The sequence below is a fragment of the Trachurus trachurus genome (genome assembly GCF_905171665.1).
Source record: "Trachurus trachurus genome assembly, chromosome: 14".
In the NCBI taxonomy this organism is placed as follows: domain Eukaryota; kingdom Metazoa; phylum Chordata; class Actinopteri; order Carangiformes; family Carangidae; genus Trachurus; species Trachurus trachurus.
In genome coordinates this window covers 13,329,023-13,354,989 of record NC_139903.1, presented here as the reverse complement: position 1 = coordinate 13,354,989, position 25,967 = coordinate 13,329,023, and the positions used below count along the sequence as shown (strand labels likewise).

General features: G+C 40.6%; 2 protein-coding genes across 9 annotated transcripts in view; one reads left to right on the top strand and one right to left on the bottom strand.

Moving 5' to 3' along the window:
* The window catches only part of npas2 (neuronal PAS domain protein 2), a 40,125-nt gene extending 22,787 nt beyond the window's left edge, over nucleotides 1-17,338 (top strand). For 2 of the 8 annotated variants that reach the window (XM_083987317.1, XM_083987321.1), the window contains exons 3-22: nucleotides 1,081-1,137; nucleotides 1,846-2,000; nucleotides 2,178-2,269; nucleotides 2,445-2,534; nucleotides 2,729-2,849; nucleotides 4,177-4,290; nucleotides 4,557-4,675; nucleotides 5,871-5,953; nucleotides 6,042-6,148; nucleotides 6,321-6,468; nucleotides 6,625-6,709; nucleotides 6,820-6,946; nucleotides 8,489-8,586; nucleotides 8,716-8,802; nucleotides 9,175-9,393; nucleotides 10,031-10,246; nucleotides 10,531-10,712; nucleotides 11,126-11,218; nucleotides 11,361-11,571; nucleotides 12,734-17,338. In XM_083987317.1, coding sequence (XP_083843443.1) covers nucleotides 1,081-1,137; nucleotides 1,846-2,000; nucleotides 2,178-2,269; nucleotides 2,445-2,534; nucleotides 2,729-2,849; nucleotides 4,177-4,290; nucleotides 4,557-4,675; nucleotides 5,871-5,953; nucleotides 6,042-6,148; nucleotides 6,321-6,468; nucleotides 6,625-6,709; nucleotides 6,820-6,946; nucleotides 8,489-8,586; nucleotides 8,716-8,802; nucleotides 9,175-9,393; nucleotides 10,031-10,246; nucleotides 10,531-10,712; nucleotides 11,126-11,218; nucleotides 11,361-11,571; nucleotides 12,734-12,982 — 2,653 coding nt within the window. In that variant the 3' untranslated portion in view covers nucleotides 12,983-17,338. Of the gene's footprint in view, nucleotides 1-1,080; nucleotides 1,138-1,845; nucleotides 2,001-2,177; nucleotides 2,270-2,444; nucleotides 2,535-2,728; nucleotides 2,850-4,176; nucleotides 4,291-4,556; nucleotides 4,676-5,870; nucleotides 5,954-6,041; nucleotides 6,149-6,320; nucleotides 6,469-6,624; nucleotides 6,710-6,819; nucleotides 6,947-8,488; nucleotides 8,587-8,715; nucleotides 8,809-9,174; nucleotides 9,394-10,030; nucleotides 10,247-10,530; nucleotides 10,713-11,122; nucleotides 11,219-11,360; nucleotides 11,572-12,733 lie in introns of all 8 variants that reach the window. The other 6 variants (XM_083987315.1, XM_083987316.1, XM_083987318.1 and 3 more) reach the window with 5 other exon arrangements.
* Nucleotides 17,339-17,893: 555 nt separating this feature from the next.
* Nucleotides 17,894-25,722, bottom strand: radx (RPA1 related single stranded DNA binding protein). Its single transcript, XM_083986559.1, has 15 exons — nucleotides 24,646-25,722; nucleotides 22,888-23,030; nucleotides 22,583-22,775; nucleotides 21,725-21,833; nucleotides 21,373-21,473; nucleotides 21,180-21,299; nucleotides 20,995-21,090; nucleotides 20,731-20,898; nucleotides 20,124-20,281; nucleotides 19,917-20,047; nucleotides 19,780-19,824; nucleotides 19,604-19,701; nucleotides 18,877-19,113; nucleotides 18,270-18,452; nucleotides 17,894-18,181 (listed from the first exon to the last, which is right to left on the bottom strand). Exons 1-15 carry the CDS (start codon nucleotides 25,283-25,285, stop codon nucleotides 18,045-18,047), a joined length of 2,559 nt encoding a protein of 852 aa, XP_083842685.1. The 5' UTR covers nucleotides 25,286-25,722; the 3' UTR covers nucleotides 17,894-18,044.
* Between the last annotated feature and the right edge of the window lie 245 nt (nucleotides 25,723-25,967).

Below are 25,967 nucleotides of genomic sequence, written 5' to 3'. Positions count from 1 at the left end.
TTTTTCAATCTGTGCCAAAGAGATAAAGAGAAAAGAATGACATATGTGGTTTTACTTGAATTTGGATGATTTTAAGAGGCACATGTATTAGAGAAAGTTATTTCTAAGAAGGATTCGGATGACTCCGATTTTTACAGGAATTTGGAAGTGCTTCAATTGTCTGTATATAACACAACAGCTTAGTCTGTATATAACACAACGGTGCACAGGGGAATTTGCTATTCCAAGGAGTCAATTAGTAAATTTTGTTCTGAATGTCTGAAGAAACCAGAGACATGCACAGTGCCTAACTTCCAGTTTGGTCTTTTTCACACAGATGTAATCCAAGCACTTTAATGAATCACTGTGTGGTGATATTCAGATTGATTTGAAACAAGAAAGTGCTCATTTGTGCTCAATTTCTATGATGTATTGTATCTCATACTCCTCTTCTCCTATTCAGGCAGCCCACATCAATATAGACACAAAGTTAAGGAATATGCTTATTTTGGTGCCATATCCTCACATTGATCCTCATGTGATTTTACTTAATTGTTAAATTTCATTTCAGTTTCAGTTTCTTATTCATATACCCTGAAATCACAAATGAGCCTTTGAGGATTTTTACATACTTTGATCCAGATTAGGAAACCCTTCCTAATGAGCTCCTTTTACATTTACAGAGGGGAAAGATGAAACCTCAGTAACATAATAACTGTACATAGTACAGCTAGTGCAATAGCTGATACTACCATGTAATATTCACAGACATTCAATTTTGAAAACAACAACACCTGAGGCCAACCTGAACCTGAAACTTTCCACAACAAAAATGACCCTAATGCACTCCTGAAAGTAGCTCATCAGACAAGAACTTCCTAATGTTCATAATAAGGTTAAAGTCTTATTTCTGTAAGGCTGTTTACATACCTAATGCTTTATGACTGATGATCTCAATTGCCATTAATTAACCTGTTTTCGTAGCTACATTAAAGTCCAATGTGCTCTACCGGCTTCAGATAAGAAATGTTTCCTAGCAGTAATGTGTAAAAAGATAACACTGACTGAAACAATTTTAACATGTCTGTCCTCTGTTTCTAGCACCAACAGCTGTGTGGACGATTTACTGGACGAAGATGAGAAAGACAGGGCAAAAAGGTAATCAATGTTTAGTGTAAATTTATATCATTTTGTTAGTTTGGCCTTGTGCCTAACTGAATACTCTAATAAGTGTGTTTGTGAATGATACGGAGCCTGAGAGATTCAACTTATTTAGCGAGAGCTTTCAAAGCAATCTGGTGATGTTTTTCATGTACGTATATGAAAAATTATTACTGACCTTAATATGTGAAAACCGTGTCTAATTTCTACAAATTGAAATTACTCCAGTTCCACCAAATGCTTCCAAAGACGCAAATGATTGCTCTGATTAAATGTGTTTATTACTCCTCCGCACCAGCGTCCTTTCAGGTTGTTGGACGTGTGTCCCATACTTGTGAGCAATGAGCATGGTATTTTAGTTACGTCTTCAGGAAGTTTCTTCAGATTTCTAGGTCACTGTGGGTTGGACTTGTGTATTTTGTGTCTTATCACTTGGCTCACATGACTATGTTTGTAGAAAATACAGTTCTGCATCTGAGCCTGAATTTGTATTCTGTATTTGCATTAATCACAGAGGTTGTAATTTTTGAGTTATGAGTATTTGTTTGCCTTGCTTTTACTTACAAAGTTGATCAAACTTTTAGCACTGAGCTGCCTTTAGACCTAACAGGGTAGATACATATCAAAGTGAAATGTGTGGACTGGCTGAGCCTTCACCTATAATTCCACTGATTTCTAATTGTTTTCATGTGTCGACATCTTCAGGGCATCCCGTAACAAATCGGAAAAGAAAAGAAGAGACCAATTCAATGTGCTCATTAAGGAGCTATGCACCATGCTGCAGGGCCAAGGCCATCCGCGCAAGATGGACAAGTCCACCATATTGCAGAGAACTATTGACTTCTTGCAGAAGCAGAAAGGTAGGAAAATGAATTATAGTTTGTACACAATCAATTTTAGATTAAACATTTTTGACAGATTGTATTAAATAAAGAAAGTCTAGAGTAACTAACACTCTCTGGCGTGTTTAGTCTCTCTCATTCATTTGACTTCTTGTCTTGATTCTTGTCTTTTCTTCTGCACTCTATCTGTTTTAGACATCACTGCACAGAATGAAACCTGTGATGTGAGACAGGACTGGAAGCCTTCATTCCTCAGTAATGAGGAATTCACTCAGCTAATGCTGGAGGTAAAGCTCAGGAGGAATAAGCTCTGACACTGACTTATATTGATGATAAGATAATGAAGACACATTCCCCCTAAAACTAAACATCAGTTACACATGTCAACATCATTTTGTAACTACCAGAGTGCAACGTTCATTTATAAAAGCTGTTAAACATCATGTTTCCCTCTTCTTACAGGCCCTAGATGGTTTCTTGGTAGCATTAACTACAGATGGAAACATCATATACGTATCTGACAGTGTGTCTTCACTAACTGGCCATTTACCGGTAAGTGAGAAAGCTAAAACACTGCAAGTTACTTGAATTCTCTCGGTGACACTGCATTAAAACACCTCAGAAATGAAACTAGCCTCTTATTGCTCATGTAATGTGATGTTTATTTCTACATCAACACTGTTGCAAATCACACACCCCCTCCCCCAAAAAAGACTGACCATCATTCATTTCTCCTTTTGCACCAGTCAGATATGGTGGACCAAAATATCTTGAATTTCCTCCCGGAGCGGGAACACGGGGAGGTGTATAAGCTGCTATCATCCCACATGCTGATGACTGACCCCATTGCTGCTGACTTCCTTGACAGTGAGTATCCTACTGGGCAGCCTTTGCACACACAAGTCTGCCTCCTGTCTGTTTCTAACTCCACACTGTGTCTGGGTCATCATGCCCAAGCATAACATGAGTTGACTGGTTCAAGCCTGCAGGTTGTCTCCTATGATATCAGGAGGTCAAAAGTTCAGTGTGTGGGAAAATACTGCACATACATTATAAAGTTGATGAGTCTTAAAATATTTAACTTGTAGCTCTTTGTGTGAAATATAGGAACAGTGCTTGAATACTGATATTGATATTGTGAAAGTGTTTTAGATGCATTTTTATCTTCCAGGACATCATAATGCCACTTGAAACTCTGTATATATAGAGCAAGTTGCTGAATTGGGGTCTGCGCTTTATTGGATTGGTGATTAGTGTGTGTCTATGATTAGCCTTTTAGCTAATAATAGGAGCGATCTTAGTATCATAGTTAAGACTTTAAATCACTGTTATGTTAGCACAGTAATCCAAAGCAATGTAGTATCTGGGGCTCAAGACACTGACCTTAATCCTGTGTTACTATTGGGCTTTTCCGAGGAAGAGAGATGGTGTGAGTTGCAAGTGTCTCCGTCTGTCCTTAGAAGCCTAAATAGCAAACTGTCCCAGAGCCATGTCTGGAGCGATCATCTTCTCCTGGGCACATTTCAAAAGAGACATCAATCTTTGATCAATCTTCATGAAAATGAATGTCTGAGTCTTAAATAAAATAACTGCCTTAGTGTCCGAGTTACCCTGATTCAGCTGTTTTTTTTCTCTCCCATTGGTTGAATTCACATAAAAGAAATCTTTAAGCACCTAAACGACCTTGGCTTGTACATCTGAAACGTTTTGATATTGGAGCATCTGAGGAAAAATAACCTGCCTGATGTACAGTACTTCAGGAGTAAATTTGCAGGGAAGTAGTCTTGTTGAGGTCAAAGCCCTCCATTAGTCAGTGTGTTGACATTTGTGCACAACTGAAGATGAAAGTGCAGTTGTTATGCTATTAAACTATTTACTGTCCACTTTGACTTTCCTGAGAGAGAGTGAGCAATAGATAAATGGTTGTATTAAAATATGATTTAAAGACCCTTTCTTGGTGTTAACTACTTTTTTCCCTTAGTATAATCTATATAATGATCTTTTGTAAAATGTGCCAGAGTATATCATGTTTAATCTGAATGAATTGTACCTCTTTGCACACTGCAGATCTGTAAATACAACCACAATTCAGAATCACCAAATTGAAAACTGAGACAATTTGGTACAATGATACGTGTATGCTATCTTATGAATGAGCTGTTTACCTACAAAATAAAATCTCCCCTTTTTTCAGATGAGGCACATATTGAATTTTGCTGTCATCTAGCCAGAGGCAACATCGACCCAAAAGAGCCACCCGTGTACGAATACGTCAAGTTTGTTGGAGATTTCAAGTTTCATAACAATGGTAAGGATTTTAAGTTTCTTCATAAGCACCATAAACGGCCTAAATCCTGATCCTACTCCAGTTTAACTGCACGTTGCTCCCTCATTCCCCTCCAAGTGTTTCATGCCAGTCCACACTATCCAATAAAGGCAAAAAATGACCAAAACACTCAGGAAAATGTTTACTGAATGTCCATGTAGCTGCAAAAGATAAAAACGGTATTTTTTCCTGGGTTAATATTATAATGGCTAAGTCTGTCCACATGTACTGTGTCTCCTATCTCACAGTGCCTACATCTTCTTGTAACGGGCTTGAACTGACGTTACCAAGAAGCCTGCAGTCAACTCTGGAGGAGCAGGTCTGCCTCATTGCTACTGTACGATTAGTCACTCCGCAGTTTCTCAAGGTAAGAGCAGCCGGGATCTTCTGTCTTTGTTTTTCACCCTTAAAGGATTAAAGCAGACAGTACTGAATAACAACAATAATCACACTCTGAGCGACAGCACTAAGCCGCGGTTCACAGCCTGAGGGGGACTTTGTCTGAGGCATGACATGTTTTGGTCCATACTGACTCGAGTCAAGCACTCTTTGGAGATTTCCTGTTGAGCACTGGTGCAGTGTGTTACACCGTGTACCTCCCAGCTGATTACATCATTAGGATACATCCGATCCCAAAGGTGCTCAATGAGTTGAAATCTGGATACAAGTCAATGTTTTTGCAGTCAATTGAAGTCACGGTCATGAGCTTGTAACCTTCCTGAGATCAGTCAGATCACAGTAACAGGTTTATACTTACCTCCATCCTTTCCAGACAGAAAGGGAGAATTACAAAACGACGCATCTCCAAGGGCTCTGGTGCAATGAATTTATGTTGCGTGTTTAGATATATGATTTATGTTTCTGTGCTTCTAAACTCCAGTTTATCATGTGTGATAATAACCATCAAGAAAGTTGTGTCAGGGTACAAATAATGCGCTACAAATGTCAGATAAGGCAAGTTTTTTTTTTTTTTTAAACAGGTGTTTATAAATCAGTTTTTTCAATAAATGACACATGCCAGGTTTTTTATTTGTACTTTTTTGCTTTAAAATGTGTGGGTGGTCAGAGAGCAGATCTACTGGACAGGCTTCAATTCTCCCCCACTTCTTATTCCAAAATGTAAAAGACACTGATTACACTGACTTTGCCAAATGGAGTGACTGGAACAATAACATTTGGACTATATGACATGGAAGATTTTTCTCCCACTGATTCTCAGACAGAAGACGAATCCTCTGTAAATACCGTGTCTCGATCTCTAGCTCTTGAATGCTACACAAAGCATATTTTTTCACCGTTTCGCTCACAGAGTAGTTTCAGTCGTCACGAGCTTTGGTTCACAATATGCTGAGAGGTTGAAGGAAATATTCAGACCATGGAAACTGTTGTGCTTTGCTTCGACACACAAATATGCTCACAAAAAGATTAAATGGAAACAAAATTGTCAAACACTGTTGCTAAATGCTTGATGCTGGTGAATAAATGAGAAATGATATTGCATGACATGTTTAATGGAATAAGCATTACATCAACCCTGCAATAAGAACTTTCTCTCTTTTTAGGATTTGTGTAATGTGGAAGATCCTTGTGACGAATTCACATCCAGACACAGCCTTGAATGGAAGTTCCTGTTTTTAGATCACAGGTAAAGTATTAGTTTCTTTCCCTCTGTTGTCAATCAGTCTTGTAGATCTGTCTTTCTTACATGTTGATCGTCATCTCTTCTGTTTCAGGGCTTCACCAATCATAGGCTATTTACCCTTCGAGGTTCTCGGGACGTCTGGCTATGATTACTATCATGTGGACGACTTGGAGCTCATAGCTCAGTGCCACAAGCAGTGTAAGTTAATTTTTTAATTTTGACTGTTGTTTCTTTGATACCCATCGTTGACAACTAGGTTCTAGTAAAATTCATCCATCCACTGTACTAGTGCACATAAAGAGCATTAACCTGCTGCACCTGTGAAATATAAACATGGGACTTATGTGCACTTTCTATTTTCTCTCCTCAGTAATGCAGTTTGGAAAGGGTAAATCCTGTTATTATCGCTTCCTGACCAAAGGTCAGCAATGGATTTGGTTGCAGACTCACTACTACATCACGTACCACCAGTGGAACTCCAAACCTGAGTTCATCGTCTGTACTCACACTGTTGTCAGGTAAGACTTGTTGGTGTGCCTTGACATACTTCTGCCAAGGGAGGGATGTATTGTGTACACTTTATCATTGTCCTGGGATTAAGAGGGCATAGGTGGTTTCGGATAAAGATTGAGATAGATTTGTCACATGTACTCTTTCTGTCTGCTGTTATTCAGTTATGCCGAAGTGCGAGCTGAAAGGAGGAGAGCGTTTGGCCTTGAAGAGTTGTCTCCACCTGAGATCGCTCCCTCCTCTGTGAAGGTAATAGTCAAGAGCACTTCTACATACATTGCAGACAATTGTTTACAAGGTCAGCCTATGTGCCAGCTGTAAATCCGACCCTCTGTTTTGAACATTGCTCCTTGTTCCAGGCTCAGGAGCTGTACTTGGACATCTGCTCCACACTGGACCATACGCGGGACAGAAACAGTGGTGCACGTTCGGTATCCTCCCACAGCTCCCGGAAGTCCTCCCACACAGCGTTGTCAGACTCTGCATGTGAGTCATCCTCTGCTCCCTAAAGTGCTAACTCACTCAACAGCAGGTCAATATGCTTCTATACGGCTGCAGCTGCTGTTGTTATTTAAATTTAGCTAAAAAAAAAAATGCTGCAGTTGAGCTTTTGTCTTGCAATCTGACAAGATCTTGTTATCAGAGGTGAAGCTTGTGGAACTAAGTGCACCAGAAGTCAATAAAACACCCACCTTTGTACATGTGGGTGACGATGCATTTATGATGAAATGTTTCCAGGACTTTCTTTAGTGTGTCCTGTTGGTCTGAGCCTCCAGTCTCTTTGACTTCAGCTTCCACCCACTCTGTAATGTACTAACACACTTCACTGCCATCTGCATATATATGAACAATGCACAGTGGCAGATTCATTACAGTTGCTGACCATAAAAAGTAAACATGGCTGCAGCAGCTGCTGACGTCCCCTAAGCTATATCTGTCAGAGCGATAATTAATCACTGATTTGGCTTCTTCGTTTTGTGTTGGCTTTGTTGAGATAACTGCATGCATCATAGTTTGTGGGTTTAACTCAGAGCTAGAATGAGGTGGCAGTCGAGGGCTAGTGAATCAGCAGCGCTAATATACAACCAGAAAAGACTTGCATTTCATAACTTGTTCTGGCTTTATCTTCGAAGCTCTGTGGTTATTCTGTTACACGCAGGTATTGACAGCTCACATTTTTTAAAGAGTGGAGACTATAAAATTAAATATGAATAAGCATGGCCAGAGGACTGTATTCGCTTTCTGAGAATTATACAACATATATCCTATTTCATCCAGTAATTTTTCACCTTTTCTTTCTGTAATGGAGGATTGCAGTCTCATTTTCCAAAGGACATAGAAAGCTGAAAATATCTGGCTGCTATTTTTTGCATTTATATTTAAATCAGTTCAGCCAATACATATTATGAAACAGGGTATCAGGCTTTCCAAAATAATTGTAGTCCATTGCTAATTGTGGTGTTATTCATACACATCTTCAAATAAAAAAGATGTTTAAAGAGACCTGCCACTGTATTTGACTTGACTCTAAAAAACACAAGGATTATGCTGCCCTGAGGAATATTGACTACAGGCAAAAAATATAGTTTCAATTCTGAATTTTTACACTTGAAAAAGTGCCAAAGAGTCAGTTTTTCCAGCCCTGAGCCTTGCCCATAGTCCACTTCTCAAACTGCAGGTATAAACATCCATCAATCACAGGGATAGGCAGTAGCTTCTTTGTAGCCCTAGAGGCAGAAAGTGGGGCCAATGAAATCTGCAAAGCAGTCAGTCCTGCTGGCAAAGCTTAATTCCTGTGTGAGTGGAAATAACTGGAAGCAATGGTGCTGAGCATGTCAGCAGATGACAAGATAAGAACCTGCAACACTGTCATGAAATGAGTAGAGCATCCAGACCTTAAATATATTAAATATTGCAGTTCCCCACAGCAATCAGTTGACAGAGAAAACAATTATAAGGATCCAAATGAACATATCCTCCATCCACTATGATTGATATGTGTTAAAAGTTGAACTGTCTCTTTTGCAGCAGCTACCTCCTACACAGAGGCCTGCCCGCCATCATGGCATTCTGCTTCCGTTGGGACAGAGAAGACGTCTTCTAGACTCCAGCCTAGCAGTTCAAAGGTCAGTTTATTTAACGTCTCTGTCTTTAGAGATAAAATGTTCAGTAAGAAGCAACCACAACAAGTTGGCACATTATCATGTCAGAGATTGTGTGAAATTGTAAAACTCTCTCATTTCCCCCCCTTGTAGAATCTGGCACAAAGACAAAATTCCTTTGACCTCGTTCCCCAAATGAGCCTCCCCCTTTCTCCTACCTGCAGCAAGCACTCCGCCATGGTTAGTGTTTAGACTTCCTCTCCTGCCTCTTCCCTTCCTCTGTCCTTTTTCTGCACTGTCTCTTACAGTTACCACTGCTGCTGAAGGTGTTCATCTGTTATATTTGAACAGTTCTTTGTCACTTTCCACACATTGCTTCTATATTTGTACATCTAATCACTCATCCGTGTTATTCCAGGACCTTTTTTTACAGGAAAAAGTGTGAAGCTTACGCGAATAAACCATTATGACTCACACCAACTGATTGCCTCCTTATTAAGTGTGCCAGAGAGAGAGAGAGAAAGAAAAATAACACTGTAGTAGGAAAAAAAAAACTACCAGGCTTTTCTCATGTCTGTTCCCAACTGATTGTTTTGGATCATGTCTTTCCAGCAACAGCAAACACAGCAGCAGCAGCAGCAGCAGCAGCAGCAGCAGCAGCAGCAGCAGCAGCACTCGTCTATGTATCAACTGCAGCCGCCTCAGCTCGGTGTAATGAACCAGCTGAAGGAGCAGCTGGAGGAAAGGACACGCATTCTTCAGGCTGACATTAAGACACAGCAGCAGGAGCTGCACGACATCAAGGAGAAGCTTCACCTGGCTAACCTCCAGGTAACACTGCGTTGAGAAAGCGCTGGATTTCACCAGTGACACACTTTAATCTGGACCTATAATGATGATATATATCATATGGACATATCCATATCAGCTGTTGGAGAAAGTCAACATCATACATGCAAACTCAGATTACCTAAAACCCTCACAGCGACGGTGGAATGGCCCCACCAAGAGGCCGGCGCTAACCAGCTCAACAACAACTGTTCATGACCCACATAGCGAGCGCAGAGGAGTGACCCTGGGAGCGTCGTAATGTGTGTTTAATAAAGACGAGTTGTCACTTTGTTTAATATCACCGCCTCCCGGGTGTGAAAGTGATATGAGATGAGCTGCGATTTGAGACACTTAACACACATTTTCACGTAGTAGATTAACAGTTTGCTAATCAAAATTAAACCTGAACTGATCGCCCCTTCCTTTTCCCTTGTTACCTCACCTAAATATGATTAAACCGAGGCCAGTGCAGACACTGCTGTCGTTTTGGAGCAGAGTAAATACTGAACAGGACAATTCAAATCCCTTTATCTGATCTGCAGATTAGCATTATGTAAAAAAAAATAATCGTGGCTGTTTTTTTTTTTTTTTTGAGTAAATGACGGATAAATCCATATTTTCTGTTTGTGTGTGTTAGATGTTGCTACAGCAGCCGGTCCACAACGACTACGGCCCGGTCCAGCAGCAGCAGCAGCCTCAGCAGCCTCAGCAGCAGGGCCCGGGCAGGCCGGCTCCGCAGGGCCAGGCGGGGGTGATCAGGCAGCTCTCGGGCCACCCCAAACCACCGGCCTGCGGGCCCCACAGCTCGTCCCCTCACTCGCTCCAAAGAGAGAACAGCTCGCCCTCGACACAGGTACAAACTGCACAAAGTGCCGATGCAAATCTGAAACGGCCAATGTGTCCAGACAAAGCTGTCCTCTAATGATAAGAGGATAAAGAGACAATGGGAGGAAGTCTGTTATTGAAAGACATAAACATCATAACAACAGGTGGTGGCTTCACATTCACTTGCTTTGCCACATGTTGTGTGCAGCTTGTGCTTTGTTTGCAATACAGCAATACTGTATTTTATTTTTATTTCCTTCTAACATATGGCTCAGATAAATTCAAGTGTGTGTTTCATTTGTTGGATTGTAGGTCCAGCAAAGGATTGCGCGGGGCGGGCAGACACCGTCAGTGAGTTTGCCCGTGCAGACGAGCACGAGTGTGACGATGCCCTTCTACAGTAACCCCATGATGTTCTCTCAGACCAACACGAGGCCTCTGCAGGACTCAAACCAAAGACACACAGACGAGTTCAATCAAGATGGACAACTACGGTGAGAGTCCTCAAAGTGGTTTTCTACCATCCCATGCTGAAAGCAATTATTAATAGAAGTAATTGTAGGATCCTGAGATGACAGGACATGCACTTTAGTTCTATGCTATGATATTACCAATTTTCCTTATCGGTTTCTTTCTATGAATGATTGGATCCTACAATTTTAGTTCTCTCAACATGTTCATGTCCTTTTTCTTCGCTTTTTTCTCTGGTTAATTTTGAGTCTGGCTCCAAATCATTTCAGAAATAATGTTCTGCTGACATCAAAAATGTCCTGTTTATCTCTTCTAACTACCGTGACATTTCTAGAGAAAAATGTTGAGGTGAAAAACTAGTTCTCTTTGATGTCTGCTTTGAGGTTGTTGTTTTTTTTTTCCATCAGTCCACTCACACAGATTTCATTTTCAGCAGGATGCTCCTGAACCAGCCAATGCAGACGCTGGTCCCCACCAGCAGTGTCACCTCGCAGCCTTCCCAGTGCAACATGGGCATCTCCCAAACCATGTGAGAAGTGTTTAAATCAGCCTGAACATGCACATACTGTACACACACCCACACAAACACACACACAAACACACACAGCAGTCTGATGTGTGGGATAATTTGCCGTCGAGCCTGAGCTCATTATCGTCCACACTCCTTACAGATACACCTTGGAGCAGCAGATCATCGCCCCCTCGTTCTCCATGCAACAGGTCAACTGCAACGCCGTCCTCGTGCCCTCTCCGGTCTTCACGTCCCCCATTATGTTTCCACACAACGGTTTCATTTCACAACAGTCCCAGTCGGCCTACCAAGCTCAGCCTCAGGCCTCCCAGCACTCCCTGCAGCTACAGCAGCCACAGCAGTTCTTTCAGGTACGACGACCATCTGCCGTGAAGCTGCGTAATACTGTCAGCTAGGTGCTGCTAGGTGTGAAGTTTCTCTTCTGGCATAAGGTTTGACTTCTGTGTTTAGCGGATGGATTGTTGTATAATGATGCTCAGGCTTTATGTTTACAGATTTATGATAATTTTAGGTATTACACTGCATCTCAAATCCTTAGTTACCACAGCAACGGCGCCATTCCCACATGGTGTTAATAAAGATTGGTGTTACATTCAGCTCTTCTAAAATCTCTGCTTTGTAGCAAAGCTGTGATGTCATCTAAAATGTATTAGATCAAATATTAAATAATGTAATGCTGAATTGTTTTCTCCAGTCTTTTCCTTTTTTTATATATATATATATATCATGTTGGCCCCCACTCGTTCAAAAAACATACCATCGATAAATCTTGTTAGTCTGGTGCAGAAACACAGTTGCTAAGTAGCTTACCTAAATCCCTTTACACGCCAAAACATCCTCAGAAACATCATCAGAGAAGAGGGAGGGTTCTATATATTTTTTATTCTCGTTGACGAGAGGGTGGTCGAAATTTCTATAGTCTCTAGTTTTTCCATATTTCCAAACCACAGAACTGCATTTTATTTAATTTGTTCCACTGAATGATTATTAAGATTATTAAGACATGTTTTGCTAAGTGGTGAGGACCAGTGATCCATTCCTCTGTATCGTGGCTATATGGTATTTTATTTTCTTCTTTATGTACCACAAGCTACTGGGAACAAATACGTATATATGAGCTTTAAAAAACAGTTGCTGTGAAAATGTGGTCAGTAAAGATCAAACAATATCTTTATAGAGTTCCTCTTATTCAGAATTTAAACAGAACTAGAGTAAAGTTAGATGTTATGTAGTGCTTAGCAATTATACACAAACTGTAAATTCCACAGTTTCCCAAGTTCAAAGGATGGTTCAAACCAAAATATCAACAAGCCTTAGGGGGGGTTTCTTTATTAAAGTCACAGGATTGAGACCTTATGCCCTGTTTAGGTGCTGCAGAGTGCATCTGAATATTCACAGATAACACTCATGTACTGTATATAACTGGCATCATGCATCTCAGCAGAGGCCGGTAACTGTACAAGAAAGATAAAATTGACCACAGTTCATTCACATTTGCTTTTCTGTCAACAGATGGCTCAAGGACTTGTGCACGGCGGGTCAACTCCAGCATTCTTACACACCACTAACGTCCCACAGCAAGGCACTGTGGGATACATCCAGCAGCAGCAGCAGCAGCAACAGCAGCAGCAGCAGCAGCAGCAGCAGCCACAAACACAGCAATTGCCGCAAGCACAGCAGCAACAGCAACAAAGGCAATACCAACATTCCCAAAACCAAACTGGCAGTGTTTCAGACTTCCGAAATATGCTGACTCGGTAGCGCTGTGGATTTTTTTTTACTTAAGAGCGCTGAGATCTCCCTGTGTTGTTGGCGTGTAGGCGGCCGGCAGCACGCTGTGGCATTTGGAAGTCAAACTTGATGTCAAGTTTTTACAGCAGGAAGTGCTGGAAACGCGGAAAGTGTCTGGTAGTGACCTTACCTTAGATGTGAAGCCGCTCCTTTCAGAGGAAAGCCGGTCTGTCTGTCTGTCGGCACGTCACTGGAGCGGGAAAACCACAAGCCAGAGGCCGCACTGGTCCGACCCGACGTCACCCACAGGGTCTGAGGAGAGTCCGAGGTGATGGGCTCCTCCATCACCGAGCCACACCACACTGAGTCATCGATCAGTGACACCGCTGGAACAAGTGGATTATCAGAGCTCTCGAGAAGACGTGTGGACGGTTTTCATCTAACACAGAAACTTTCCTTCTAAGTGTCTGTTTGCACTTTGGTACCACCACACCCCTGCCCCCCCACCCCCTCACCCAAAGTAGAATATTTATTTATGCCCCTTAATCAATATTCTAATTTCCTCTTACCTTAACAGCGAGATTAGTTTCCAACCTACAGCTCAACACCTCTCCCAAGTGACGCAATATCATCTCCCCCGTTCAGATTTTTGGCTCCAATGAAAATGCTTCATGTTTCATTAAGGGATGTGTGAGCGTGGGAACTTTGCATCAATGTGTATTTCAGTTAGCAGGCATCAGATGTCGCTCCCATTGTGTCCCCAAAAACAGTGATTTACATGCAGTGGTGAGATGACTATCATATCTAATCAGGTCTGCTAAGACGTCAAATGTAACATGCGACACAGGGAAAATGAGGGGGAATATTCTCCAAACACTAGAAAGGTCTATCTAGATTTTTAAAGCCTCAATCTGGGAGTGAGGAAGGGGTGCTACAACTACATTTCACCACTTCTCAGTGAGAATGATGAACAAATGATGAGCTCTGCAGGATGAGATTTTAGGTGATAAAAGAAGCTAGCAGAAGGGGGAAAATATTTGTGCCTTTAACCGTGGTACGTCCACGGTTCGGTTTGATGGTTTTGTCTGATTACGGCTTTAAAAATCCAGCTCAGGTCCATTTGGAATACAAAGTTATATTTTCATAGGTCATAATTTATTATTTTCCGCATCAGATGAAAACAAGAGACGTCTAGATTTGTATTGGATATATTACAAATATATATTGGATGCTTTTTGCAACCTTTACATCAGTAAGTCCAAACTCTTTTTGAACACTTTCTGTAACGCTAGTATCTGATAAGATTCATTTAAATATTTACTGAATCCCTACTGAAACCATTTCATTTTTATTTATTACATATAAATATATATATGAAACTATATATGGGATAAGAAAATAGTTTTATACACAAATTATAACTGATTTTATGTTTCATTTGGACATTAAAAGGTCAACACTGGTCTTAATGTCTCACCCCATCATAGTTTAATGCAAGACGAATGCACCACCTCTGATGTGTATGTGGCCCACTGTAGTTCTCCCAGACCACAGTACGACACACTGCTGCAGGAGTGTGAGCCTGTAAGATCTGAATATCTGAGAGAACGGTAAGAAAAGGTTCAGAGGAGACTCCTGCCTGCCTGTGTGGATATTTCTGAACAGTGTTTATTCAACTCTAGTCTTTTGTTTGTTTTGTGTGAACACGAGAAATCACAGAACTTATGCTCGGACCTTGAGCAGCTGGGCTAAATAACACACTGCTTCCTACTATGAATGTGATTTCATTGGGGAAAAAGATAAAGATATTTAATTCACCTTGAAAACATAGGAACCTTCAATATGCTATTTTGTGAAATATACAGCTGCAGTCATAACAAAAACTCTAAATTATTATTTTAAAGTATCAAATATTGTTTATTCACAGTCAGTCCTGCCGTTAGAGGATTTCTCAATCTTGTTTTTCTTCACGCTTGTGAGACAATCTTTTGAGTCCATCATATTTTTTTGAGACACAGTTTTATGTGACCTCGGTGAAGATGAAATCTTGCTGCGATATGTCCAACTGCTAATCAGCTATCTCAAACAGACAGTCGTAACAGAAAGACTTCTGGAGCACGTTGGTGAAGCCAGATCGGCAGTTGAACAATATCCAGAAAGAAAAAAACAAACACATTTCTCATCTGGTAGTGATTAAAAACACAAACTTACTTGTAACTAAACTGCAGGAGCTGTCTGTGCCAGAGTCTGACTACATTTAAATTCAACTCATTCAAGTGTTTCTTGGTTCTTTCGCTCGTGTGACATTTAACTCAGATCAGCCTGTAACGCTCTGTGCGACAGTCTCTTGGCCCAACTGTACACATTCAAGTCGACTTATGTTACGGTCCCATTCAAGACTGGTGCTGTTCATATTGGATGACAGGACTCCACTGTCAGAACACTTTCAGCATGTATGTTCAGTGCCGTTTTACACTTTCCTATGTGCAATGTCAATTTGAAAAAGAAGAATGTTAATTTATACTGTTTTAAATGTTTCAGAACAGATGTACAATGTATATATAGAGGTGTATAATAAGCCATTGTACCATGTAAATTATATGGAAGTATTTTTTTAATGAAAACGTCCTAACATTCCTTCAGACGTTGATATAAGCAGTATCTTCTTTTTTTGTTTCTTTTTGTTTTTTTAAGGTACAGCATGTGTCCACTGAAGACTAATGGTCACAATGATTACACAATGACTTTGTCTGCATGGGAATGTGCTGTAGTGTTTGTTAGCTTCACCCAAACATGAGACGACACACGAGAACGTACAAGACACAGACACTCTGGAGTAAAACGCTCACACGTTCAGCCGTGACAATGGAAAAAGAAATGAAATGAAGAATCTGGATCCATATGTTCCCACTTGAGCAGGATTTCACACATGCTCAGAGCTCACATCAGGGTGCACTGTAGCAACAGCTGTCCAGATGTGTGGTCACTGCTAGTGATAATAACAGCTGAGTCAAGGTAATTCAGCCAAAACGGACTAAATCATTCTTTTTTTTTTTTTTAGTCTAATGGGTTTCAGTTTTTTTTTTTAAGAAAAAAAGAAAAAAGTGCAATTGTAGAACATCATGAAAATATTATTTTAGGTGGTTGAAGGAAGCCTCAAGCGCCCTTTATGCATTTCCACACCTCCACATGTTCAGTGTAGAAACAATAAAGTGACTGCCCATAAAAGACTCAGAGGTGCCATAGATGACTATATTTCTATTTTCCATAATTATTTCAACTACTGAAAATCAAAACAAAGGTATTTTTTTTGGAAAGTGAATAATGTTGCAGAGCATTAACCATTCAGGCAGCGGTCGTAAAAAAAAAAAAAAAAAAAATCCCTCTTTTTAAGGTTGTTCTCCGTCTAAACACATCATTGAGATTTCAGTCCATGTCTGTATAAAAATAACTGCTATAACATGACTTGCCTTGTAAAGGTGGTTGAGGGAAATTCTGCTTATTAAACTCCACTGTGAGTGAATCATGTCGTGATATGTGCTCCAGTTTTTGGTTAAGCCCTAAATTATTATTATTTTTGCTTTGGACAAATCACCCGTTCTCCACCAGAATGTTTGGCTGCGAGATGATTTTTAGAGCTTTTTAAGGTGTGTGTGTGTGTGCGTGTGTGTGCGGGTGCGTGTGTACTGCTTCACAGAAGTCACTGTAAATAATCCATCTGCTCAGTCAGTACAGTCTTTTTCTCCCTGACCTGGTTTCTGCACCTTTTTATTTGTTTTCCTTCAGTTTTCAGAATGCTTTTCTCCTTCATGGGTTTTGTTTTTCATTCAGTGTCAATGTCTTTTTTGAAGGCATGTGATTTTAATCACATTTAACTTGTACTACTTTTTCTGATTTGTATAAAACAACGACTGACGCCACAGGTGTGAGGTCGGATCAATGCTTTCTGTGTAAGATTTGCCAGGACATGAACAAAACTAACCTGGTGTGCAGCCATTTCTGTTGTTTCCATGCTGAAACAAACATTGAATATATTGTATAATAGAATGTAAAAAAAAAAAGTTTAGACTATATAGTTGTTTATTTTATATGTCTAATAGATTACATATGTATGTTACATGATTTTAAAATTAAAGTAATTTTGTAACAGATAATAATGAAGTGTCTTATTAGAGGAGGTGAGGCTTCTTTTTTTGCGTCCCAGTTGGTGTTGCACAGTCACTTGTATGGCTTGTTCTCTTTCTGTATTTACCATCAAAATAAGCTTTAAAATATTGTTAATATTGTTTTAAAAAGAAATTGACAAATTAAGTTTACATTCTAAAATATCTTGATATTAATTATGCTATATTGAATTATTTATAAATCAACCTGGATATTGTGAAATATTTGAAAATAAATATTTTTAAACATATGTATTGTTATTCTGAGCAAACTGTCTAAGAAAACTATTTATGTACAAGAGTGTTTCTCAGCTGTGTGTTCTCGCTGCAAAAAGACGTATTTTCACTTCAGAAAAGCAGATTGATATCAGTTTATGAAAAAAGACAGGCCACTGGACATTGGAGGGCCGTTTGATGTCAGCACATAAATAAAATATTGTCTTTAACACTTCCCAGAGAAATAGATTGTTTCATTAGAGCATTTGTAAAATTATTCAATGATTACCAAAGTCATTTCAGAAATGAATTGATTCTCTCATGATGCATTTGATGGCAGCCACCAAAATACATCACTTCCTCAAAAGTCTTGATTTCTCATTAAAAAAAAGAGTGAAAACATCTGTCAATTTATACTTGAATAATAGAAAATATTCTGATTTATTTATCTCAGTAAGAAGATCAAAAACACTTTTACATAAAATGAATTAGAATTTAAAGTTCTATGGAACATTTATTGTACAAATGTAAATATTCAATATCAAATTGGGTTCAGTATAAAACAGATGCATTAGATTTCCATTGTTTTTTTTTTCCTGATGGCAGAATTAATGCACACTAACAATAATTACAAATAGAAGTTTCTTTTTACCCTCAGGCACTAATAAAGAAAACCTTGGGCCTTGAAGTGAACACTTGCTCCTCTGTAGCTCCTAGTCCAGAGAAACCTCCGTCACTCTGTACACCTTGTTGATCAGAGCTTCCACCTTATCTCCACCCAGATGACAAAGGTCCAAGATGCAAACCACATGCTCGTCCTCCAGCTCACTGGCAGTCGCTAAGATCTCCTCTGCAAAGACAAGAATTGAAACAATCCTCAGTATGAAACCACGGGCATTTATGATAAAAGATCCGCTCAAAAAGCCTGAGTTAGTTACCTGGCTCGGGAAGAGCTGCATCACTCTGGTCGGCCGCGACGCCGAGAGGGCAGAGGAAGCCTGACGAGAGGCAGGACAGCATCGTGTTGCCGTGGGGATCCTGAGGGAGACCCACAGCTCTGGGCTCATCAGCACTCACCACAGGAAAATACGCAGCATCCACAGCGATCTGCTTGTTGATGCCTGTTCGGGAAGGTGGAAAAAACGACGTTTGCACTGAGTAATGTGTGGTGTCCTAATGTGTTTCTAAAAGCTGCTTTTCAAAGAGATTTTATAGTTTTTGTAAATGCGGCGTTGTGCAGCTTTCCTGAGAGCAGATCTCAGCCTCAAAGTGACTCATTGATGATGTAAAATGTAATAAAATAAAAACACTGTAGGTCATTTAGCTACAGCTATTGAGTATTAAACCAATGTGACAGCAATTTTTCTCCACGACACGGCTATTCATGAGGAAGAAAGCTGCGGCCTACGTCATATGAATGATTCAGAGGGAGATTTATTTAGGGAACAAGAGGATATTGAAGCATAGAATAGGTTTGTTGAAGCACAAGTTAATTTAAACCATGATAGGAGAGGGACTTCACAGCTCTGAGTGATTCTGCCTCACCCAGTATTGTCACTAGGAAGTATCCTGGACAGTCCGCCGGTGGGACCGTGTCAGTGGTTTGCTCTGGTGTCCACCGCATTGGCTGAAGATTACTCCACTGCAGGAGCATGTTCTTGGAGTCAGACGTGAACCTCTGAGAGATGCTGTCCTGGTACAGGCCGCCTTGGCGCAGATGTTCACACACCTCTCGCCTCTGCGTCTGCCAGCTGCTGCTTTCCCAACATAGAGCGTCATAGTCTGGTGGAAAACAGACTCAAAATGTAAAAATCAAAGTTTCACAGAGTATCGCATCACAGAAGACACGGGATGTCGCTACTACCTGCTCTTATATGTCATATAAATTTTACTCACCTCGACAACAGATTACAGATCAGCTCTTTACTCTCAATTTATTCCTGCTTTCAGCTACTCTCTCTCCTCCACTGTCAGTGTGAACATTACCCACGACTTCCAGCAAATGACAACTCCAGGGTGCTTGTGTTCTTTTTTAATTTAATATATATATACTATATATTTCTTTACTTTTGTGTATTTATGTGTACAGGTATGTGTGAATGTGACAGTATACTATATAAGATCTCAGTGTATGGGGAATATGGGCTTGACAGGGTGGAAGTGGTTCAAGTTCACATTGGGCTTCGATACTGTTACAAATGAACAGATGTATTATGTTTTTTAAAAAAAACAATAAAAAGATTGGAGAAAGAAAAAAGATGTAGCTCTTGACCTTGATTTGGATTTTGCGATTGATGTTGAACATCCTGAACCTCCTCTGGATTTGAGTCGTTCTCTTGTGCTTCCTTTCTATTTTCCCGTCCAGCCCGTCTGTAGGAGCAGAGACAAACAAGCTTAGAGGGGTTGATATGTTTTGTGGATAAACACAACCAGCTGAATCTCAACTACCTTTTTGATGGCACATCATGATCCGAGGAGGACTGCGTGTCTTTTCTGGAAAACATGTTGGCATGTTACATCTAAGGTAATGACCTATATTGATGAATTTGTGCTCACGTATCTGTTAGTCAGGGGTCAAACCACACCTCACTTCAATTTTTCTTTTCCCTCTGCTTGCTGAGACTTTCTCGGCAGATGGAGATCTTAAACTCTCCTCAGCTGCTGTGGGACGACTGGGTGTTTCTGGTGCGCGCACGTCAGGAGAAACATCTGGCACCTGCAGGAAACCAGTTGACTTAATTTAGTTTTAATGGTCACTGCCTCTGGAAAATGTTTTAAATTAATGTCCTTACCTCTTTCTCTCCTGCTCCTCGTGACCCTGTGGTCTGCGGGGTTTTCATGTACCGCACTGCCGTGATCTGCCCTTGAATTGCCAGTTTTTTATGTTCCCTGTATTGCAGGGTCTCTAACTCCCTCTTCAGGTCAGCCGCGGCAACCAGGGGAACTTCAGCTGAAGAGGATTTAAAATCACAAAAGACAAAGAAGGACAATTAAACCAAATCACTTTTAAATTTTTTTTAAATTCAGTGTTTACTGTACTCTCAGCACTGAATTGCTGCCAGCTTATGGATGACTTGAGCATAAATAATAAAAGGAATAACTTTCTAAAAATGATGTATACAAAATGTATAAATATGAACTGGCTGCAGCTCTGCATAAAGATACAGCCGGGTTACAGTTTAACCGAATGATCAGGACCGTGTCTTGTGTCAGTACTGCAGAAGAACGCTGACCCAGATTTTGTTTGATTTCTGCCACGAGTTAACCAAGTGTATCTTACTTTGGCTCAGTGCTGCAGCAGAGCTCTTCCTTTCATTGGTGCACTCTAAAAGCACAAAGCTGGACTTAAAAAAACAAATAAATCTGTTCACATCTGGACCACTCTGTGTTTACCCTCACCTGACGCATCTGCCATTGACTGCGTGAACGTCTTGGGGGGGTGAGGGTAGCAGTAATGTCCACCCACGGCGGTCCTCTGGAGGACAGTGTTGTCCTTCAGGGTCTTAGTCCACTGGATGAAATTCTTCACTGTGGGGTCGCTCACATATGGCTGACCTTTGTGGTACCCTGTTGTGGGTGTAGATGACAGAGAGTCGGCCCGTCACCAACATACAGTTTGTGCAGATTATCATCAGACTCTTCGTTTGTTACGGTTGTGCCAACCTGTGATGACCGTCTCTGTCTCGAAGCTGCTGGTGAGGTACAGCAATGAGCCGTCCACCTGACGAACCCTCATCTGAGTGCAAACCAGGTAGGTCACTGTGGAAAAGATGATGACGTATTAAATCAAACCAAGTGAAAATGGTTACAAGTCTCGAAGCAGGAGCTTTCTAATACAGACGACTTACTTGGACAGATACCGCTGAAGATTTCTGGTTGTGAAGAGGAAAATATCTCCAGGATAAAAGGCTCGTTCGATGTCCCGTCCACCGCATGGACCCACCGATATGTCCAGTATTTTTCTGGACCTAAAACGTTGAACAAGGTCAATTATGACAAACTTAATTACAATCAGAAAGCTAAGTTAGGAACATCTCTTACCCTTGTTGCCTTTACTCTTGACTCTTTCAACACGGCCGACAAATGTTACCAAACCAATGACATCACATGCTGAGTTGTGGGTTAACGTTTCCAACTCTGACCTGTAAGAAACATACGGTAACATGAAGTCTCTTTTTCACTCAGTCAAAATGCAATAATGAGAATAATATAAATAATACATGAGGCAGCAAACATACACTGCAGAGACAGAAAAATGTTCAACAGACTGTCTTTTTATATTTGTATGAAGCAAAACCATGAAAATCATAACATCTCTAGCAGACCTGAGGCACTAGATGAAGACAAATGTAAACCTGCTGAATAATAAAAAAAAAAGATGCCATTTCATTACCTGGTGATGAAATTGTAGGAAACCTCAGGCAATCCCCACTGAGGCAGCACACTCTTTGATGACACCACAGTGATGACTGAGGCTGGGTTGCGAGGATTCAGGCAAATTTCTTGACAAAATACAGAAGCAGAGAGGCAGAAGACATGATGAAACTGCAACTCACTAAACTAAACTAAACTAACAACTACTAACTACCTAAGTAACTATAACAGGAAAAAACTTGGCTGTCATACCCCATACAGAATAAACCTTGACCCTGATGTTAAACCCTGAAGAATGAAAGAAAACACAACGACAGGTGAAATGGTCAAAACAATAGGCACACAATTCTTGTGGTTGACCTGAAGTTAAACCAACACTAAGTAACTTTTCAACCTTCATATAATATTTTCATAACTTTTGTGATGGTACATTGACTTACAACCATACAACACCTCTGTCATGGCCTGAGGGGGTCTGTATCACTTTCTCTGGCACTAAGCAGCTTTGAGGTGGATGGTAGGAACCCGGCTCTCATTTAAAGTTTCACTTTCACTTTTGCGAGTCACGACAAGGAGGGAGCAGGCAATGTGGTACGTTCCCGTCGGATTGTGCATGTGTGTTTACTGTGAAATGATCCGCTGGAAACAGAAACTTAGTTTGGACGTCTTCTGTTAATTTCCATGCACTGGGAGATCCGAATTTTTACAACGCTATGCGCTGGTGCTCATGGGAGATGGAGTCTCCCTTCAGGCAAAACACTACCGTTTTGGGCCACTGGCGCCGCCAAACTCAACCAATATTGAAAGTTCTTTAGTACTACTTTAAGGTAAATTATTACTAAAATGAAATCAGTGGTTATAAATAATGTGTACATACCCACAGAGTCAAAGCTCTTCATTCTGTGATGGTCCATTTGTGGGCGTGATCGGTTTAAATAACTCTGCTTCAGAGTGTAGTTTTGCAGATACAGCACTGTGCCCACGTTCAGCCTCTGGTAAAACTCTGGACACAGTTCGTTCCACAGCACAAGGGACATGGTGCCACTCTGGTCAGCAACTTCAAAATAGGCCTAAAGTATGAAAAAGCATGTGGTGAAAAACAAGAATGTGCTCTTTGACACAGCTTAACAGTGAGGAAAAAAACATAAGGCTCATACAACTTCTCTGTAAATTCACATTCACCTGATAGGGGTAATCTATCCTGAGCCCAAACTTCCCATAATATCGTAATCTGGATTTGTGTATTATCCGCACAAGGAGAGGAAAAGGTTTCCATGAGCCTCTGAAGGACAACTCCGCAGAACTGAGGAGAGTGATCTTGGACACTGTTGAAAATAAGACATTGAGGAAAATAATATACATTTGCAAAGAAGAGGCGTTGTAATGGACACAGAGAGAACATATTATAAATATGTTTTAGTCGACCACAGAATTGCATATACACCAAGCTACATACTGTCTCTATGATTCAGGTCATTTCAATGTCTTGATATTAAGCTTAAAACCTGAATGAGTTACAATTAGTCTCTAAAAATATATAATGATAGCTGAGTCCACAGTATTGACTCTATACATGTGCTGAAACAATGTGTCAGGTCAGTCATCAGTAGAAACTATACAAAACAGACAATGATTTTGAATCACTGATGGATCCTTTTAGTTATCGATGAAAACAATTCAGCAGTCTTCTCTGCAGAAAGTTGGAGGTCTTCTGATGTTCATGCTGCATGATTATACATTTAATGAAAACGTTTGTGTTTTTCCACTGGCAACTGGCCATAACAAACAAATTTGTGAACCACTTAAAAAAAAAATCCTAGAAAGGAGATAAATAAATAAAAAAAATGCACAAACTGATAATGAAAATATGTTGTAGTTGCAGCCATGCAGCACATTGCACCTTATTGCTATTTAAATGTCATTGTGTGTGGCAGCTCCTGAGCTGTGGAATGAGCTACCATTAGAAATAAAGATGTCCCCCACCCTACCTACTTTTAAATCATGTCTTAAAACTTACTTTTATTCCTTGGCTTTTAACTCAGCATGAGAGTTGTGTGTTCTCTGTTCTTGTGTGTCTTTTTATTATCATTTTATCTGTTTGTTTTATTCCTTTTTTATTGTTATTTTCAAATGTATCCATACCTTTTTTAATTATTATTATTTTATCTTTATTTTTAATCCTCATTACGTTTTCTTACCATTTGAGCTCTCTTTTATGTCAATCACTGTGCAGCACCTTGGTAAACCTTTATGTTTTGAAAATGTGCTATATAAATAAAGTGGATTGGATTGGAAAAAGCAAATTCTCTCAATCACAAGAACAGTGCTGGAGGCAGTGCGGAAACATGAACACAGACCATTCCCATATATTTTGGCTATGCCCAAAAATTCAAACCTTTTGGGGTCATGTATGTACTACTGTGGCAAAGATCTTGGGATACACAATTCCTAACAATGTGATGGTCCTCTATTTCTGTGTCTTAAATGAAAATGTGGTTATTAAAAAAGAGTGGTATCTGTTTAAAATACTGTTGATGGCTTGTAAAAAAAAGTTATACCAAAATGCTGGTATAAAACTGAGTCTCCAAGCATTAACCAATGGATGAACAAAGTGAAGGAAATGTGTTTAATGGAAAAGATGACTTTCTCTCTCTGATCTAGAGCAACCTTTCCCAGGAAATGGGAGAAATTGACTGCTTTTATCAAAACAACTGAGGACCTACACACTAACAAGTAAAGACACTGGACATTATATATAGGACTTTCAACTGAGGAGCCCCCGTGTTTTCGTCTGTGTATTTGTTTTATTTTCTTGACAGTTTGTTGTCAACTTGTTTTCTCTTAAATTGAAAATGCTAAATAAAAAGTATCAAAAAAAAAAAAGTGGATTGGATTGTGTGACAGTGGGGACAGGGGGGACAGGGGGGTGCATCATCTCACCGTCCAGCACTGTGTCAGATGTGGGGGGTCCTGAGTCGGTCCAGATGTCTCCCTCTGGGTCGTCGTTGTTCCACAGAGACAGGTAGTGTTTACGGCTCACCTGCAGGGGAACATCACTCTGCAGTAACACGCTCCTCTCCATGCCCTGCTTCACCAGGATGGGCAGTGAGCTGGCATCTTTGACACGGGACAGGACCACAGACGCGTCTGACTCTGCACCACCACCACTACAACATATGAGCTTCTCAATGCAGATGTACCCGTGTCCCAGCCTCTTCTCGTTGTAAACAAAGGAGCACTGCGTGATGCTGATGTCCGCACCAGTCCTCAGGGTGTTGGTGTGCACCAGGTGGTTCAAACGAGGATGGAGGAGGCACTTGGCCCGCCACACTCCGTCAGTGACGGTCATGTCGTAGGTGTAGCTGTCGGTCTCCCCCTCCTCTTCCTCCTGCTGCTGCTGGTGGAGACCCTCACCCTGATCACACAGGTACCTCTGCAGAGCAACAACAGCGACAGTGCAGCTCTCCTCCTCGGCGTTTAGCTTCAGACACTGCCTGGAGGACAGCCGCTCCAGCGTCCTCTGCAGAAAAGACGCTTGAGGAGATCCAGAAGAAGAAGACGACGACGAGTTATCCTCCATTGTGGAAAGTTAATTAATTGAACCCAGTCACCGGGGTCAGAGAGTGACTACTACCTGCACCGAAATGTCTCATGTAGCTTGTTGGCTAAACACACAACTTCTTAAAGCGTTTGAATATGTTAAGAAACATGTCTTATTTGAATTAATATAAGAGCAGGCATCTCATAGCAGCTACGAAGACTACTACTTAGGAATATATGTTGATTGTTTGGTTGTTTTCAGGACAGACAGCATCACTAAGGAAGTTACCGTAAGTTAGTTACCGCTGCCTAACGACAGAAACAGCGCGCGGGTGCTGTTTGATTGCGTCACTGTTGTTTTGACTCCAACATAAACACTCGCGCACACGAAGAGAAAGAAAATCGCTTAATATAGACGCTTAAATTTCTTCACCGTGGTGGATATTTCAGTCTGACCGAAGAAACTAGCGGGATAATGTAAACAGGAAGCCTCTGTTTTTAAAATTCAGCGCTGAGCAGCAGGGGGCGGGGCGTGTTGACGTCATCAGCGCGACGGCTGCTCGACGTCAAGTGAGAAGTTTTTTTTTTTTATGAAGTATCTTCAAATTACATGTAAGGCAAATTTTGTGATACAAAGATAGAAAATATTGAACCAGCTTCCAAGACAAAGGAAAAAACAGAATACGTTAAGTGAGAAGTTGTTATAAGTAGTAAGTAAAAAC